General features: G+C 39.8%; 2 protein-coding genes across 9 annotated transcripts in view; both read right to left on the minus strand.

Annotated features, from left to right (window-relative positions):
* The window catches only part of evla (Enah/Vasp-like a), a 31,275-nt gene extending 27,820 nt beyond the window's left edge, over positions 1–3,455 (minus strand). Inside the window, exon 1 of the mRNA XM_086095547.1 lies at positions 3,032–3,455. Coding sequence (XP_085951673.1) covers positions 3,032–3,036 — 5 coding nt within the window. The 5' untranslated portion in view covers positions 3,037–3,455. The remainder of the gene's footprint in view (positions 1–3,031) is intronic.
* Positions 3,456–4,704: 1,249 nt separating this feature from the next.
* eml1 (EMAP like 1) overlaps positions 4,705–16,744 on the minus strand; it is a 43,900-nt gene continuing 31,860 nt past the window's right edge. For all 8 annotated transcript variants that reach the window (XM_086094354.1, XM_086094353.1, XM_086094352.1 and 5 more), the window contains 17 exons: positions 14,469–14,598; positions 14,075–14,224; positions 12,086–12,155; positions 11,874–11,981; positions 11,679–11,774; positions 10,627–10,761; positions 9,917–10,016; positions 9,476–9,627; positions 8,629–8,754; positions 8,411–8,542; positions 8,184–8,251; positions 7,979–8,067; positions 7,596–7,693; positions 6,772–6,859; positions 6,455–6,550; positions 6,241–6,371; positions 4,705–5,893 (listed from right to left, as the gene is read on the minus strand). In XM_086094354.1, coding sequence (XP_085950480.1) covers positions 5,768–5,893; positions 6,241–6,371; positions 6,455–6,550; positions 6,772–6,859; positions 7,596–7,693; positions 7,979–8,067; positions 8,184–8,251; positions 8,411–8,542; positions 8,629–8,754; positions 9,476–9,627; positions 9,917–10,016; positions 10,627–10,761; positions 11,679–11,774; positions 11,874–11,981; positions 12,086–12,155; positions 14,075–14,224; positions 14,469–14,598 — 1,895 coding nt within the window. In that variant the 3' untranslated portion in view covers positions 4,705–5,767. The remainder of the gene's footprint in view (positions 5,894–6,240; positions 6,372–6,454; positions 6,551–6,771; positions 6,860–7,595; positions 7,694–7,978; positions 8,068–8,183; positions 8,252–8,410; positions 8,543–8,628; positions 8,755–9,475; positions 9,628–9,916; positions 10,017–10,626; positions 10,762–11,678; positions 11,775–11,873; positions 11,982–12,085; positions 12,156–14,074; positions 14,225–14,468; positions 14,599–16,744) is intronic.

The following is a 16,744-nucleotide window of genomic DNA, read 5'->3' on the forward strand; positions in this document are numbered from 1 at the left end:
GCACGTCGTCAGCCCTTATACCGTGACGACACGCTTCCGGAAACAACTTCAAAATAAAAGCGTTACAATGCGTTGATCTACATATACTACTCGGTAAGGCTTATTTTGAAATTGGGTTTCTCTCAGCGGTAGCCCCGTGTACTGTCATGCGTACTGCTTGACTACGACTATCACTGGCGGGAGTCCCGAGGCAGAAATGAAGAAGAATTGTTTCAGCCCTAGTATTAATAATCGTTTGTGTACGATTATGCCAATTTTGTAATCGTGGAAGGTAATAATCGAAATCATAATTGAATTTCGAATTAATTGCACAGCCCTAGCATAAAGCTTGAATAGCGAGTAGTCGGGTAAAGAGCGTACAGTGGGAAAAGTGCTCACTTTTCAGAAAAATGGCCTCTGAGTTGCTTTAATACAGCAATCAAATCGCTAAATTGGCCACACTGATGTGCTTGTGCCAACTACAGAAGCTCCACCTTGTTTGCAGTTATTTCAATATTATTGACCTAATTTGAAATACGGAGCAGGAACTGTCATAACGCTTCAAATCCCTTATTTTTACTGGAACTCCAGCTTGAACTAATACTGAACCTGTCGATGAAATGAGAAGGGGGGGGACTGGGGCAGGTTGGCTTTGTTGATGGTGCAGCATCCGGAGGCGAGACTCACGAGTCAGCGTTTCAAATCCCGCTGGCGCTCCTACCTTTTCCGACTGTGAGTCACCACAGCGGTCAGCCTGCATTAATAGAACAGGAAAGAACGCCTCGCATTTTAGCCCCCTTGCACCCGTTTCAAAACCACACTCACATATAGTGTAGACACACAATGAAAGCAGCCAGTGTGACAAGAACAGAGAAGCGCCACGGCACAATAAAAGCACTCTGCCTAAAAATAACTCTTGTGCACGGACACTTGCATTGATGCTACAAAGGAAGCAGCCATGTCGAAAAAATGATCTTGCCGACTTGAATTGTTGTCTGTGGCTTCGTGGAGAGTCACCGTCATCACCAAACAGTTCTGTCTCGCACATAGGTGTCACACTCCGGTCCTGGAGGGCCGCATTCCTGCAGGTGTTGGATGTTTCCGTTCGCCAACACAGCTGATATATCATCAGCTCATCAGCAAGCTCTGCATAAGCCGGATAACGATCCTGCTGATTGAAATCAGCTTGTGTTGGAAGAGGGAAACTTCCAAAACCTGCAGGACTTGCGGCCCTCCAGGACCGGAGGTGTGACACCTATGGTCTAGCAGTTGAGGCAAAATGAAGTGCACTATTTGCCCGCAACCAGCAGAGGCACTGTTGATTCAGTCTCAACCAGTTTGCTGTCCAAAGAAGTACAGTAAAACCACGAGTACACTAATCACAAATTCACCTCGTCATACCTTGACTACTAATGAGTGATACAAGTTACAAGATTTTCAAGATACAAGCTACCGCTTGCTCTCTTTTTTTTTTGTCTTGAGTAACTTGAGAGCAAACATTTGGGTTACACGTTCTAGCTATGGTGGCAGAAAACGTCACAACAAGCTAACATTTGCTGATAGTAGAGCTCAGTCACCCTTGACAGTAACGATTGACTTCAGAATAAAATCTAATCGTTAGTCCTTGTACTATGAAATAAATACACGCCACGGTCCAACAAATACGTTTTTCTCTTTAGTTCAAACGGCTTACTTTAACCAGGATGTAACTGTGGCCAAAAGTAGAACCAGTTGTCGTAAATCATCGCTGGCTAGGACCAGTTGCTTCTGTTCTAGTTGGCTAGCTAGCTAGCTAGGCTGGCTAGCCACCCTCGCGTTGATACACTTCTACGATGGGCTCTATAATGTATTGTTAACAGTTCCAGTGCCAGCCTGAAACCAGCAGCTTCTGCTGTTTGAAAAGTTTCTGTCTAATTTGAATGAGCACAAGCACACACACGGAAGTTTCTTTTTTTTTTTTAAAGCATTTATTCATCACTGAATTCATTAGCAAGTTTAGCATTTTTTGCAAGTAATATAAATGGGTAATATTTGATGTTTCACATCTCTGTTTTATATTTCTATCATTGACATTCTCCCTTTATTAAAAAAAAAAATCTGAAGAAACTCACCAGTTACTCAGTAATTGAGTCGTTTTTTTCACAGAATACCTATTCAAGTCATTTTCGGACTTGGAGGTCTACTTTTCAATTTTACTAAAGTAACAGTGTAATACAGTAACAATTCCTGTTCCAATTGCTGGCTGCTCTACCCACCTCTGCAGAGAAGTATTGTTTTCACTATGCCATGTTATCAAAATGGGTATAATAATGACCACCTCTGATGTATTGACGAGACCCACAGCACGGACGTCAAACTACAGGCGAGAGTCTCATACTGTAAATAGAAGTTCCGGGGATTGGGCTGGAGGTTTTGTGGGCCCTGCTTCAGTCTGCATACCAACCATAAGCGAGCAAGTGGCTGCAGAGTACTCCTCATAGTCAAATTTAGAATGTGGACTGATGGAGGCAGATGAGAAGATGAGCTTAGTGTGTGACGGTTTCATCGGGGAAGGGAAAAAAGGGAGGTTGGGGGGGGGGGGGGGCGAGGGGGCTGCCTAACCTGCCTGGCAACCACCAGAATAAAACACCTCCCTCCTTCTTCTTCTTAGTCTTCTTCATTGCATGCGTGATTCTCACTCCCCTGCAACCACACCACCGTACCACCTGGTGCATAGTCAGTGATGCTGTCGTTGCCATGACTACTCGAGGCTTTTAAAGCTTCATCTGTAACAATTGGGGCGGGGTCACACCTTGACAATAGAAGGCTCCTAAATTAGAGGAAATAGCCAAAATAGATTGGGACGAGTGGAAGGCGAGTCCCCCCCCAGCCCCCCACCACCACTTAACGAGATGTGGTAATTCGGTAATATTGACACAGTTAATACATCCCACAAGCTTCTTCTCACAATATATTTGATGCTAATAGTGAGACTGTAAATGAATGAATGTAGAATGGAGAGGATGGTACGTCTGTCATGACGCGACAAATAGGGCGCGTGGGATTAGCTTACCTCATGTCGCCGTCTTTTCTTCACACGACGACGAGGAAGCCAATGGATGTTTTCGCCGTTTGTATATATATAAAAAAATACAATATAACAAGTCGAAGAGGCCTCGCGTACGTGGAAAAGGCGTGTTTTAAGGGGCTATGTGATGAGGTGTGCTACGGCTCAGGCTGTCTCTCCCATCCGCTTTGTGCTCCGGCGTCTCGGCTGCACACACGCGCCGCGGCGTGTCCTTACATCCATGTTCTTTGTCTTCTATTCTCTTCTATTCGCTAGGAAGCGGGCTACCGGGCGGGTAAACAGTGGTCGTCAGCGGCCGCCGCCTCCTTCACGCCATATTTTCTTCCCATTCGGAGTGTTGTTGGTTGGTCGGAGGAGCGAGGCGGAGAGATTTGGCAAGGTTACAATGCGGCGTGCGGAGGAGTCGGCTCAATGCTGCCCGCCGGTGGCGAAGACGCGCAACTGCATACAGGCAGCGAGACCGCCCCTAGAGCCATGCATTTTTTTTTTTAAATATCAGTGATCCCCCGTCTATTCGCGATTCACCATTATAGAAAAAAAAGCCTAAATAAATAGATTAAAAAGTATTGTTTCAACTGCTGTAATGAGGAAAAAATTAAAATGTAGTAATTTGTGATTAGTCTTTAAACAAATGAGAGTATTTAGTTGAAAATTAATCATAATAAAACAGATAATAGGAAAGAGTACAGGTTGTGAAGTAATACAGAGTCGTCAGAACAACTATTTCAAACTCATCTTACAACATTACCCCAAAATGGTTTCCAGATAATTGTAAGTGTTTTGGTGTTGAATGAGTTGACAAGTTTAATTTAAACATGGTAGTCCTTTGCCACCACCTTGTGGCATCTATAGGTAGTTACGGTCAAGTATTTCAGTGTGCGGTGTCATTTCCTGCGCCAATTATGAGGGTTTACTGTAAACACAAACAATGACAGACATTAAGTGATGTTTTAAACAAACATGAGTCCCAGCCGTTTAGTTTGGACACAGAATCCTAGGAGTTTTATTTGGTTTTATCTGTCAGACAAATGTTAAATGTTCAGTGGTAATTGCGGGTCCAGGTGCATCTTGGGAAGACAAAAATTCCAGTTCACAGCATTAGCCTCATCATCAAACCGATATGCTAGTGATTCCAAATCAAAGCAACATTTTGAGCGTGAAATGTACATGTACAGTATATGATTCACAGATTAGAGGGTTGGAAAAAAAAACATTACTGGTTCTTGGAAAGATTTTAATGAAGCTTAATTTTGCTGTCCCTCGCTTAACAGACTTAACGCATCTTTTGATCTATTATAGTTTTTTTTTTTAAACAAAGTTGGATGAAATATGTTGCCTTGACTGAGTTTGCACCACGGAGGAGCACATCAGGCAGTTACAGTGATACGGTCTCATCCTTCCACTCCATGGATGCACTCAACAGTAGAAAGATACTGTTATTTGCCCCCCCCCCCCCCCCAAAACAAACAAACAAACAGTTGTATTTCCATCCCTGCTCCTAAAAAAAAAAAAATCAGTTTAATTCATCTATTTTCTTTACAAATTAGTTAAGCCTCTTTATAATCTGGAATATTACAAAAACAAAATTGTCTTTTTTTTCTTTTTCTTTTTAAAGAAATAAGGTGTCTTTTGGAAGCACAAACAACTCACCATTTAGTGTGGTTTTTTTATTTATTCATGGCGTTAATGTTCTTTAAGTTAAATATCTGGTACACAGTTTGCAAATGCATATAAATCAAGTGCAATTGAGTAAGACGAGTTTAGGGTAGGGGGTGGGGAAACAGAGTGTTTGATCCAGGCCGCCATGCAATTTCCAAAGTACATAAATATAGCCGCAGAGGAACTGTTATAAAAAAAGCCCAAAGACATTTAACCCCAAAAAGCTCATAGTATGATATCTGTTTGATCGATGGCCCTCAGACAATTGAAAATGCCCCCTGATAGTAACAAGGAATTTATTTGTTAGTGGGATGTGTCAAATTTATGCGTTGCTGTCATGCTTTGCAAGGGTGTTTCCTGAGTGCTTTAATACAATAGAAAATAAACTAATAAAACAAAAACTTTCCATGCAGTTTTCCATCTCGTCCTCTTTTCTTTTGGCTTGATGTCAGTTAAAAATAAAAATGTCAGTCCATAAACTGTGTTAGGAGTGCACAATTGCACAAATTGTGTCATAAATTTGAGCCTTTGGTTCTTTAAAAAAAAAAAAAATCACCATATGTGAGTTGGCCACAGCAGTGATTTCGATTTTAATTGGTCTGACATTTCTTCTATCGATATCAACAATGCATAGTGACAGAACAATGAAATGCTCTTCCACTAGACGGCAAAAAGTAAAGCATTATCCCGTGTGTACACTATTTGTGACATTTGTTTGGCGGTGTGCCATGAGATATTTTTTTTTGATCTTAAATATGCGCCATGCCTCAATTAAGGTTGGGAACACTGGACTATACAGTATGTTGGAGAGATTTCACATGTAGTGTGATTGAATGAAGAAAAACAGGGAGAAACACGAAGCAACACACCACACTTCACCAGTTCATCTCACCGGGGACCTGAAAGCAGACCCGCAAAGAAAACCCCTCTGTTAATTCACCTCATTTCATGTCCACATTATTAGGCATTACGCTTGGTTCCTTCGTAGTGCAATCGGGTCTTTGCTTCCCGCTTGGAGTGAGCAGCAGCAGAGGGGAAGTCCACATTTCCAAGCCTCGTCGCTCAGACTATCCTCCATTGCATCACACTCATGTCTTTCCCTCCCGTCGACACCAGGCAGCTGTCATTATACAGGAAGTTCACGTTGGTCACGTGGCTGCTGTGGCCACCGTAAACATGGCCGGGAGCCTGAAATCATGAGCGTAGCCAAGATGTTCGAACATTAGCCACCTTTCAAAATGGTCCATTCGTCTTTCCAATGTGGCCAAAATACTCACACTATACTAAGAAGAAGTACATATATGTATAATGTAAAAGTAAAATGCAAATGCAATGTATCATTTTTATGCATATTATTTACTAACATTCAACCTAAATTATTCAGACTTTTCAGTTCTTACAAGCTACTTTTAATGCTGACTGCACATTTTCAGCAATTATCTTCAAACATAAATTATGTATTGTAACAAAGTACTTTGTTAGTTCCCACCACTATTTTTATTTTTTTTACACAGAGCAGAACGTAGAACATTTACCCTGAACTGAGAACAAGGGAAGGAGAAGAGGTGGACCTTCCCGAAGTCGTCCCCGGTAGCGAGGAGGTTCTTATCATTGGATCTGCTTCCAGCATTGATGTCGGTGCCGTCCGAGCCGTCAGACCACACGCCTGACGGGAATGTAAAATGTTAGTAACCCTAACATACTTCCTAACATTAAACGAAGAAATGTAGACGATTAAATGAAACGTACCAAAAACCTGAAAGCCTAGAGTGCAGGTGTGCGTGGCCCATTCAATGTCCCTGATGGTCTCCATGCTGACCACTTGTTTGCACACGGAGGGGATCCCTGCGAAAACACACACACATGCAAACACACAGTATAGTCTTGTCTGCATGTATGGAGAACTAATGGGACACTTTTTTTGGCAATGGCATCATCAGGAAGTAGAAGAATAAACAACACGCATCCAACTCATCAAAGCATGCTGGATTCGCACATATTTGCAAGTCTAGAACTGTCTAACATGTCATGCTAAAATGGGAATTAAGGTTTTGAGGGGAACTTACAGTACAGTATCTCATAGTCTCCTGAGTTAGACACCAGGTACTGGGAGTCCACGGACCAGTCCAGATGGGTGATGAAACTAGAGTGACCCTGGAAAAAGATGTATATGTATTAGGGGTGTCAGGTGATAATTTTTTTTATTTTTTTTGTAATTAAATCACAAGACTTAAATAGTTAACTCACAATTAATCACAAATTTCATATGTTCTAAATGTGCAATAAAATATTATAAAAAAAAAAAATCATACTCTTGTTAACATAAAAGTGAAAAAAAATAAACTAATAGAAATACAGTCGATACAATAATTTCATAGTAATTTATAAAATTGAGTTAAAATTAAAAACATATACTGGACTGTAAAAAACGAGTGTGATATTGATGTTTTGGGGGTCATTTTTCTGCCACTAGATGGCATTATTGCATTTGTAAGACGGTGACAGCTCAGTGCATTTTCTTTTCATATTATGATCTAATCTTTAACATAAAGTAACTTGTGAAATTTTGCACATTTTTAAAATTGTAAAATACAATTTGACCCCAGTCTCCACTAATATATGCATTACTATTACATTTATTACTGCTAAATTGTGACATGGACATGGAATTCCCCCAGTACAGGCTTTCCAAGTAAGGGGCGGTCATTGATTGCACTTAATTAATTATATATATATATATATATATATATATATATATATATGAAAAAAAATTGATAACAATATCCTGTGCTATTTCTGACTTCAAAATGTAATACAGTGTAAAAAGAAGAAATGTAAAAAAGCTTTCGCATGTGAATGGGATGGCAAAAGTCACAAAGCAGACACTCACTGAACACTTCCCCACTCTGCTGTACTTTCTTCCATTGTCTGTCACGGCGTAGATGTAGATGTAACTGTCATGAGAGCCAATGGCCAGGAAGTTGCCATCTAAAACAGGGTTTAAAGTAAAGAAAATGTAACCATCTTAGCTGTGAACAATTTTCTAGTGAATTGCGCAAAATTTTAAGCAATAGTTAACATTTTAAATCAGACTTGGAGTGTCACTTAACATCATTAATGTCACCAAAACATCAGGAAAACTGAAAACCGCCATAGCTCCACAATTTAGTGCTGCATAGTTCTCAGTCTTTCTACTTCCAGCAATTGTCTTCAAACATGCAAAAAGTGTGACGAGCAGGACTACAAACAAGTACTGGATGAAAAAGTGCAAACCTGGGCCAAAGCTCATAACAGAAAGCTGTTCATTTCCATCTGTGTGCACTGTGACTAAATCCTTTGAGTCAGTGTCCAGAACCAACCACCTGCAGGGCCAACCGCACAAAAGAAACTGGTTGATCAATGTAGAATTGATTTCACATATCACTTCTCACCATCAAATATTTATTACGGTGTCTCTTTCAAGGAGGGTTTTCCCTACCTGCCAATCTGGGTTCCTATGGCAACAACAGCTCCAGACGGATGGAAGTCTGCTGATTGGGCAGTGTCCTGTAAGGATTGTTAAAAGCTTAACAACAGTTTAAAAAAAAAAAAGTGGAGAGAAATATCTTGCAAAAATTACAACAGAAACAAGATTATCAGTTGCATGACTCAGATAAATTAGGTGTGATTCTATTTGGTGGCCTCTAGGGGGCAGTGTTGACTTACTTCCAAGTTTTTACTCCAGATGAGCTGATGTGAACTGGAATCCCACATACAGACTTGCCTATCATAGCCACATGTGAGAAAGTGGGGCTTACAGGGGTGCACAGCCAGACCCCACAACTCATCAGTGTGACCCTAAAAAAACCGAAATATTCATTTTATTTATTTATTTTGCGGTGCCTTCTCTTAGGCACAAATGTTAGAATGGAAAAGTGGCTAACCTGAGTAATGGGCACAAACTCGCCATCCAGGCTGCCTTGCAAAACAAAGTTCTTTGTGGTTCCGATGAGAACAGTCTCACCTCTGCCCTCTGCTACAGTCCGGATGGGACCAAACACCTCTGGCACCTGCGACCAAGCCATCAAAAATAAATTGCAAACACTCTCTATTTATTTGGATTGTGGTTAGTCACATTCGTCTTTTACAGGCAAAGCACTATCCTGTTCACTAGCAAAATAAGACATCATCTGATTTATTTATGAAGCGCAAAATCTGCAGCCTGCGGCAGTGCTGCTTCTTGCCAACGTAAGCAGCATAGTTCTTCACAAGAAAGTATATACAGTACATACTCTTTAATATTTTATCACAGCATTCAGATAACTCAAAATCCATAGATGAGATGCTCAACAGGGTAACTCTCGTACATACTTATGTGTGGAAGCGGAATAATTAAGTACAGTAACCCCCCACATACTCATGTTTACTATTCATGAGTTGACTTATTTTAATGTGGAACCTATCCCAAGCGATTCGTTGAAAAACTCCCCATTTCAATTATTTTGCTCTTCCTATATTGCCCTAAAATGCGGCAAAATGGCACCAAAGCCTAATTGGTCAGATGAGGTATGTTTAAGTCATAAATCTAGACTGAGAGAAAATATACGTTTAAACAATTTTTTTATTTTTTTATTTTTTTTAATATAAATAATATTTAACTTTTATGGCTTAAATTATGGATCTATTTGAAACATTTCTGGTGCGGGTGTCAATTATTAGCAAATAGTGGAAGATGAATGTACTTTACATGTACTTTTCCAGTCCCACATAATGTATGTGCCCATTTCTCACCTCCACTGTTTGGATCTGCTGGTAGCCGCTGTCCCAAGAGATGAGGCGGCAGTCTTTGCCTCCAGACACCAAAGTGCCATTCCTCAGCATGCACAGGGCAAAGATGCTGCCTTCGTGAGCTCCGTGGATGACGTGGCTGATGCGATTAGTGCCTGCGTGACAGAAGACGGGATAAGATGGACGAGAAGCTTTCAGCCCAGAGAAAGTCGGCTTGCTGGAGGCGAGCTCGTAAATGGCCGGCGGTCAAGACAGGTGGATCGATAGAGTGGATCAGTGAGAGATTATGTTGGAAGGATGCCTTCCTCATAATGTCCCAAGGATGACTCCGTTATAAATAGACAGCTTTTGAGCTAATAATGACTTTAGGAGGATAAACATATTGATTAGCTGGGTTTCCTAGAAGTCTGCACACAAGCATGTCAATCCATAAGTGTTATATACCTTTTCCCCACACCAAGATATTTCCACTTGAGTCCCCAGTGATGGTGTCTCCATTTTCTGCGAAGGTCGCACACAACACGAACTTGGGCTTCTCTTGTTTCTGTAAATCACAAACAAACAACATGTAGCCATTTCAATTACGATAAACCACCTATTATAAATTTACAGCACTAAAGTCCTCTCTAATAGGAAAGTAGTACATTGTTTTTGCACTATGTTGAAAATACAAAAAATAAATAATTTGTAAGCCATTTTTAAAGGGTAATATTGTAAGATTAGTTTGAAACGAACTTTCTGGGGAACTAGGTTTGTTGCATATTTATTTACATTAAAAATTTTAAATATTGTAGAGGTAATTCTTTAAACATTTTTAGACGGAGCATCAATAAATCACTTTTTTTTTCTCATTATTTGCAGCTGGGAGCTGTTCCAATCTCCCATGAATTGTGTGGAATTATTGTCTACAGTATTAAATTTAAGTAGAAGCAGCACGGTAAACCTAACGATTAGCATATTTTCACCACAGTTTTAAGGTTTGGGGTTCGAATCCGGGCTCTGGCCTTCCTGTGTGGAGTTTGCACGTTCTCCCTGTACTTTTTTTCTGGGTACTCCCACTTCCGCCCACATTCCAAAAACATGCATGTTAAGCTTACTGAAGACATTAAATTGTCCAATAATGGAAAATGGAAGAGGGTGACGTAACGTTTTACCTCAAATAGTCCTTGTTTCTTGACCAGCATGCCTTTTTCCAAGCTCCAAAAATGGAGATGTGATTTGCCGCAGGTCACCAGGATGCTGCTGTCAGTCGGGTGAAAGTCCGCAGCAAACACTGTGTCGTTGGACGTCTGAAAAGCAAAGATGTGAGTTGGCGTGGATACGTGGCGCACCCAACCCAAGATCCAATATAAGACTTGTGTGAAACTTGGGTTCCTAACTATTACCTCGTTCATATTGAGGAGGGCGATGCGAAATGACAGTGGCGCAGGGGCTTGTAGTTGACTCAGGAATTCAAATTTGTCATATTGACATATTACATCATGAAAATATATACTAAGAATATTTTGAAAAAACAAAAAAAGCCAAACCGCGAGTATGCGTGGAGACGATTGTAGTTCAATTGAAAGAGTGAAACTCATACAGAGTCATTTAACACATCACACTATAAAGTATATACATTTTTTTAGACGGTGAGTTGTGGATTTTTTTTTTTTTGCGTGAGCAATAATCCTCAATTATATGAAAGACAACATAAAATATTTCATTAGAAGTAAATATATATAAAAACATGGAACCTACCAAAAGAATAATTAGAGTCTCTTCTTCCATCAGGAAAAAAGTATATTTCTATCTGTTCTCATTTTGCCGCAACTAGCATTAGATTATAGCTAAATTTCATCATTATTCACAAACCTGTTGAAAACACTGGAAAAAAGAGCTTGTTGCAACATGACACTGGCTGATCTCTTATAGTCTGCTGCCACCTGCTGGCCGTTTTTGTAATAACTACCATTACTTCTAGCATTCTCTTCAGTTCAGAGACTGAATCTAAGCCTTCTGTATTCTCTCTCTATCATTAAAAAAAAGTATAAATAAGTCTTTGGGAGCATGGTAATATTTAAAATAGAACATATTTATACGTTTTGGGAAGGTTTAAAAACTACAGCAAATTTTACATGACTCTTGATATGTAAAAAAGCACAGTGGGCAGAGAGATACTTCACCACGGATGGATGCACATACATGAAACATACATGAAACCCACCTTAACCTCAGCCAGTCTATCTTCTCGCTGCCAGTCCCAAACGGACAGCACATGATCATTCGAGTCGTCAACAACGCACAGTGTGTTTCCTCCATTCTAACATATAAAAAAAAATAAAAAAATAAGCCATGACATATCGATAAAAATGTCAAATGTTGCCTTTAGATGATGAATGTCCTTGCAAGCATTCCTCACCGATTTAGAGAAAGCCAAGCAGACAAGGGCTCGATCAAAGTAAGCGGCTCCCAGAACATGGAGGGTGTTGAGGCTGACTGAGTCCCACACGCGAATGTGCGGAGCCAACTGCAAGGCAAAAACACACACACACGGAAAGGTGTCAATAGAAGAGAAAGAAACTAAATGTGACTCAAAAACGGAATGAAATACCAACATTGGAATTCACTTACTTTACCCTCTAAAGAGGTGCCGGCCACCTGCCCGGTCGCTATGGTGATTTTATCAGGGTGGACTGCCAAGCTGATGATGTGAAAACGGATATGAAAAGAGTGAAAAAGCCTTTCCAGCCTCAATTTATCAACAGGAGCATTTGAATAAAGATGCTATGCAGTATTTTACTTTCACATGTGGTCATGCGGGCAAAAGCTGAAGATAAATTCATCGCTTTTTGGGCACTGCTGGAGGATTGGAGCAACTTCAAAACGCATCCAAAGTGTGGTGGATTTATCTGAACTCTGATTAACCCTGGAGTGCAATAAGAAAATCATGGCGCCGTTCATTACACAACAGGCGAGATGTGAATGAGGCCAAACACAGCTTGATTCCGTTATTCTGCAGCAGTGAACAGGCATAATCGAAGGATATCGAGCTGTTTTGTGTTCTTGTAATATTGATTTAAGGTACTTGCAGGGACACTTTTATCGCTAGAGAAACAGTACATAATGTCTGTAGATTTAAAGGGGAAGTCAACGTTAAACATTTCTTGACGATAATGTGTTATATGTTACCTCACTAGCCTAAAAAAAGACATAATGTTACATTTGTGAGTTATGAAGAAAAATCTCGCCGTTTTTATCCATCTGATAGGGCAGCCATTTTGCCACCAATCACAGCTCAGCTTCAGAAAACAGGTGAGCTGTGATTGGTCGTTGCCTGAGCCCTGACCAACATTGATGTCATCTTCTGTTAACAGCAAGTGGCAAAATGGCCGTGCCCTGAGATGGATAAAAACGGCTGGATTTTGCTGCTCAACTCATATTCCACTAATGCAATATTAACCAGAATACCATATTTAGACTAGACTAAGTGCAATTTCTGCAGAAATTGCGTGGGAATGCTGAAAGCTGAATGCTAAATTACAAAATTACAAAGTATTAACTCATTCACTCTCAGCAATTTTCACTGAAGCAACCCCTTTACTCTTTATCAGAAAAAAAGCATATTTGTATCTGTTTCCGTTTTTGCAGCAATTAGCATTAGAATATAGCTATGTTTCATCATTATTCACAAATCTGTTTAGAACTGTGGGTAACTGAGCTTTTTTCCAACATGGCCCTGGTTGATCTCTTCTACTCGCCGTAACTACCATTGCCTTAAGCGTCCTCTTCAGGTCAGAAGCTGCATCAAAGCTTTCTGTATGCTCTAGCATTAAAAAAAAACATGTATAAATACGTCTTTGGGAAAATGGTAATATTCAAAATAGAACATATTTATACGTTTTTTGGGAGCAAATGAGTTAATAGTGAAATAATTTGACAATGATTAGCATTCAATATTGCATTTGTAGTAAAGAGTTGTCCGAGCGGGGTTAGAAGCCAGGTCTTCTGGTGTGTCAGGCAATTGCTTAAACCACTGACCTAACTTGTCTTGTTCACAATCATGGCTTATGGCGTATTTATATTGAAAAGTGCCATCTGATGCTGAAAGGTATCGATGCTGAATGGGGACACATGCTTTTAATCATTTCAATGAAATTATAATGAATTTCCTGATATGATAGTCAGTTGGTTAGCATGTAACCACTTAGCATAATTGCCACGGATACATTTGCTATGTGCAGTCGGAGGCGGGATTCAAACTCGCGACCTCCTGGTTACTAGACAATGCACTTTACCAAGTGCACCACTGAGCAGTATCAGAGAGCTGGTAACGATGATCAGTTGTATGTATGGAGGCGGGCGTGGAAAGTGGGTCTTAGAAAAAGTTCAATGTCAGACCCATTGAAAATGAATGGGGAGAAGTTGATATTTAACGTTAAGTTGTGCGAGTACTGTAAGTAATGTGGAATCAGACGATATATACACCGGAAGGCGTGAATTTTTGAAGCAAGTTGAAATTTGAACAGTGCTGCATAGAACATATTATCGTCAAGAAATTATTCTTTTTTGGGTCGACTCCCCTTTTAAGGAAGTAGGGAGGAGCTACAATTTTTTGTGTACCATTTGATGTCGTCCGTGTGTCCAGTGTAGTGTCTTTGCAGCTGCTCATCCACATTGAACAGGACAACCACCGAGGCAATGAAGTACACAGTTTCTCCAGTGGGCAACAAATAAAGATTTGAGCGGCAGTCTCGACCGCGGTAACCATATCTGGTCATGATTAAGGTCAAGAAAATCAAACCACAGCGATAATATTCCCGAAAATAAAATTTGGGGCAGCTGCTTCTTAGATGAAGTTATATTGAATTGAATTTCCATCCATTTGTCCTCGACTGTGGTTATGACGTCTAGCATGATACAAAGTGGTCTCAAATGTTAAAATTGAGCTTCTCCGCGGCACCGCCCACTGTTGTCTTGAGGGCGATGTATTTATTTATTGAGAGAAAAAGGATACACCCAGTCCAGTTTGAGCTTGCTGGCCGGAAGGTCGGCTCTCGCTTCCAGACAGTAGCCATCCACTTTGTCTTTGGGCATGAACATGGTGATGGGACGGCCCTTCAAATACATTTTCACATAACCTTCCTCTGGAAAAAGAAACACAGAGGATCAGTTTGATAAAAGCAATAATGACAGGAGGGATGATATCATTTTGTTAATGACTGATGTTTTTTTTTGTATGACTGTAATACAGCATGGTTTTGTTGCGGTGATGTATGAAAAGGGTTGATGGTGTGGGAAAGATTATGTGATTTGTCAACTATTACATTTCTTAACTCATTCACTGCCATTGCCGGCTATAGACGTCAAAAATTCATTTGAACTATTTCTATTAGTTTTATACTTTTGTTAATAAGAGTATGAACCCCCCCCCAAAAAAAAATATTGTACATTAAGAACAGATATAAAATTTGTGATTAATCTTGAGTTAATTATAATTTCATTAGTCATGTGATTAATTATAATTTAAAAAAATTTAATCACCTTGCGATTTAAAAAAAAGAAAAGATTATTAAAAATGATGGGCTTCAGGCGATTAAACTTTTTAATTGTAATTAATCACATGACTTCACTAGCTAACTCATGATTAATCACAAATTTTATATATGTTCTAAATGCAAAATAAAAAAATCTAGGTTTTCATACTCTTGTTAACAAAAGGGGGGGGAAAATGTTAAAATATTAGAAATAGTTCAAATAAATTTTTGACGTCTATAGCCGTCAATGGCAGTGAATGAGTTAAAAAGACGATGAATGACAAGCTACAAAATACAGACAAGTATATTTTTTAACTGACTTTATTAGCCACTTCAAACACATTCTTGGAACAACACAGATGTATTTACGTTGTTTTTTTTTGAAACACTTTGTTATAATGCGTAAACATTTGGCGCACAACAGAGGTTAACAAACAAGAAAGCAGACAAAAAGCGGATTAAAATGTTATGGGGGGGAAAAATGTGCTAAAAACTCAAAAGTCATTCATGCAATAAATACCAAAACAAACCAATGAAAACAAGATTATTATTTTTTTAAGTTCACTGGACGATAACACCATTTGCATAGATGCCATTTTTCTTGGATTTAGAGAACATGTGTAATGCAAGTAATTGGTTAGTGTAAATCAATATTTTCTGCTATAAAGGGCTCTTTGCACAAATCCACTACTTCCTGCACTCAATACCATTCCTTCATTTCCTGTCTTTCATGATTGGACAAACTGATTAATCCAGGTGGGTCTGGCCATTGTCGTCGTGGTTACGGAGGTCAGCCACACCTGGATTAATCAATTCGTTTGAGTTCAGGAAGTCGTGGATTTGTGTTTTGGGGCTCTACTGTTTTACTCAAGGGACCTGAGGTTAATAACAAATCTGGAAGTACTGGCTGGGGGATTTTAAGGAGCTGCGGTAACTTGGCGTGTTGAGGCCATAACGCGACAACTGATTCCCAGTTTTCCTCAACTGGAAACTAACACTTGGAGTCTTTCTGACTGGTGGCAGCCTGGCACCAGCTCGTTTTCTGGCCAAGCTGGCCTTGATGCTGTCTGGGGATTGGCGGGAGCTTGCAGCTGAACGCGCCATTATGGCCCAAGCTGTAGCACTGCCGCTGGTCCCCGTCGCTGCGGCGGAGCGGCTGAGGTAAATCTGGACTGTAACTAGCGTGGGTGGGCCGAGAGGGGGGTTATGGGAAAAGGGGCCAAGAGGGTACCAAGGAAGGAGGAAGTCAGTGAAATATGTTAGACAGCTTCATGTCATCGAGGGGCTAATTAAGCATCATGAACACACAAAAAGGAAAGTCAAGGGGGGTGGACTTCTATTATGAAACACATTTTTATTGCTGCCATTAAACAATGGGGCCTTGTAACATAAAAAAAAAAAAATCATCCAAAATTCTATTGTGTAAGGTTTATGGTATTCAAAACGAGGTGGGTCTCAGAGGGTTAAATGAGTTGGCAACCAAATAATTAACTTTGTCTGTATTCACACCAACAAATCTTTTACAAGATCTACACAGTGTACTATTTTTTTTTTAGGGAGATACAAATAGTACCTTAAAAAAAAAAGAAGGGTAATTCCTATATTAAAAACATTTAGTATTTTCTTATGTACTATTCTAACTTCTTGATATAGTGAATTTTGGGTTGACATTTGCTGAAAATGTAATCAAACAAATTATTTAAAAACACAATTGAAAAAATATGTGTGTAGTGAATCTATAGAAGTAATAAGTTTT

Source organism: Leptonotus elevatus, chromosome 14 (genome assembly GCF_054856555.1).
Source record: "Leptonotus elevatus isolate MCC_2025b chromosome 14, RoL_Lele_1.0, whole genome shotgun sequence".
Classification (NCBI taxonomy): domain Eukaryota; kingdom Metazoa; phylum Chordata; class Actinopteri; order Syngnathiformes; family Syngnathidae; genus Leptonotus; species Leptonotus elevatus.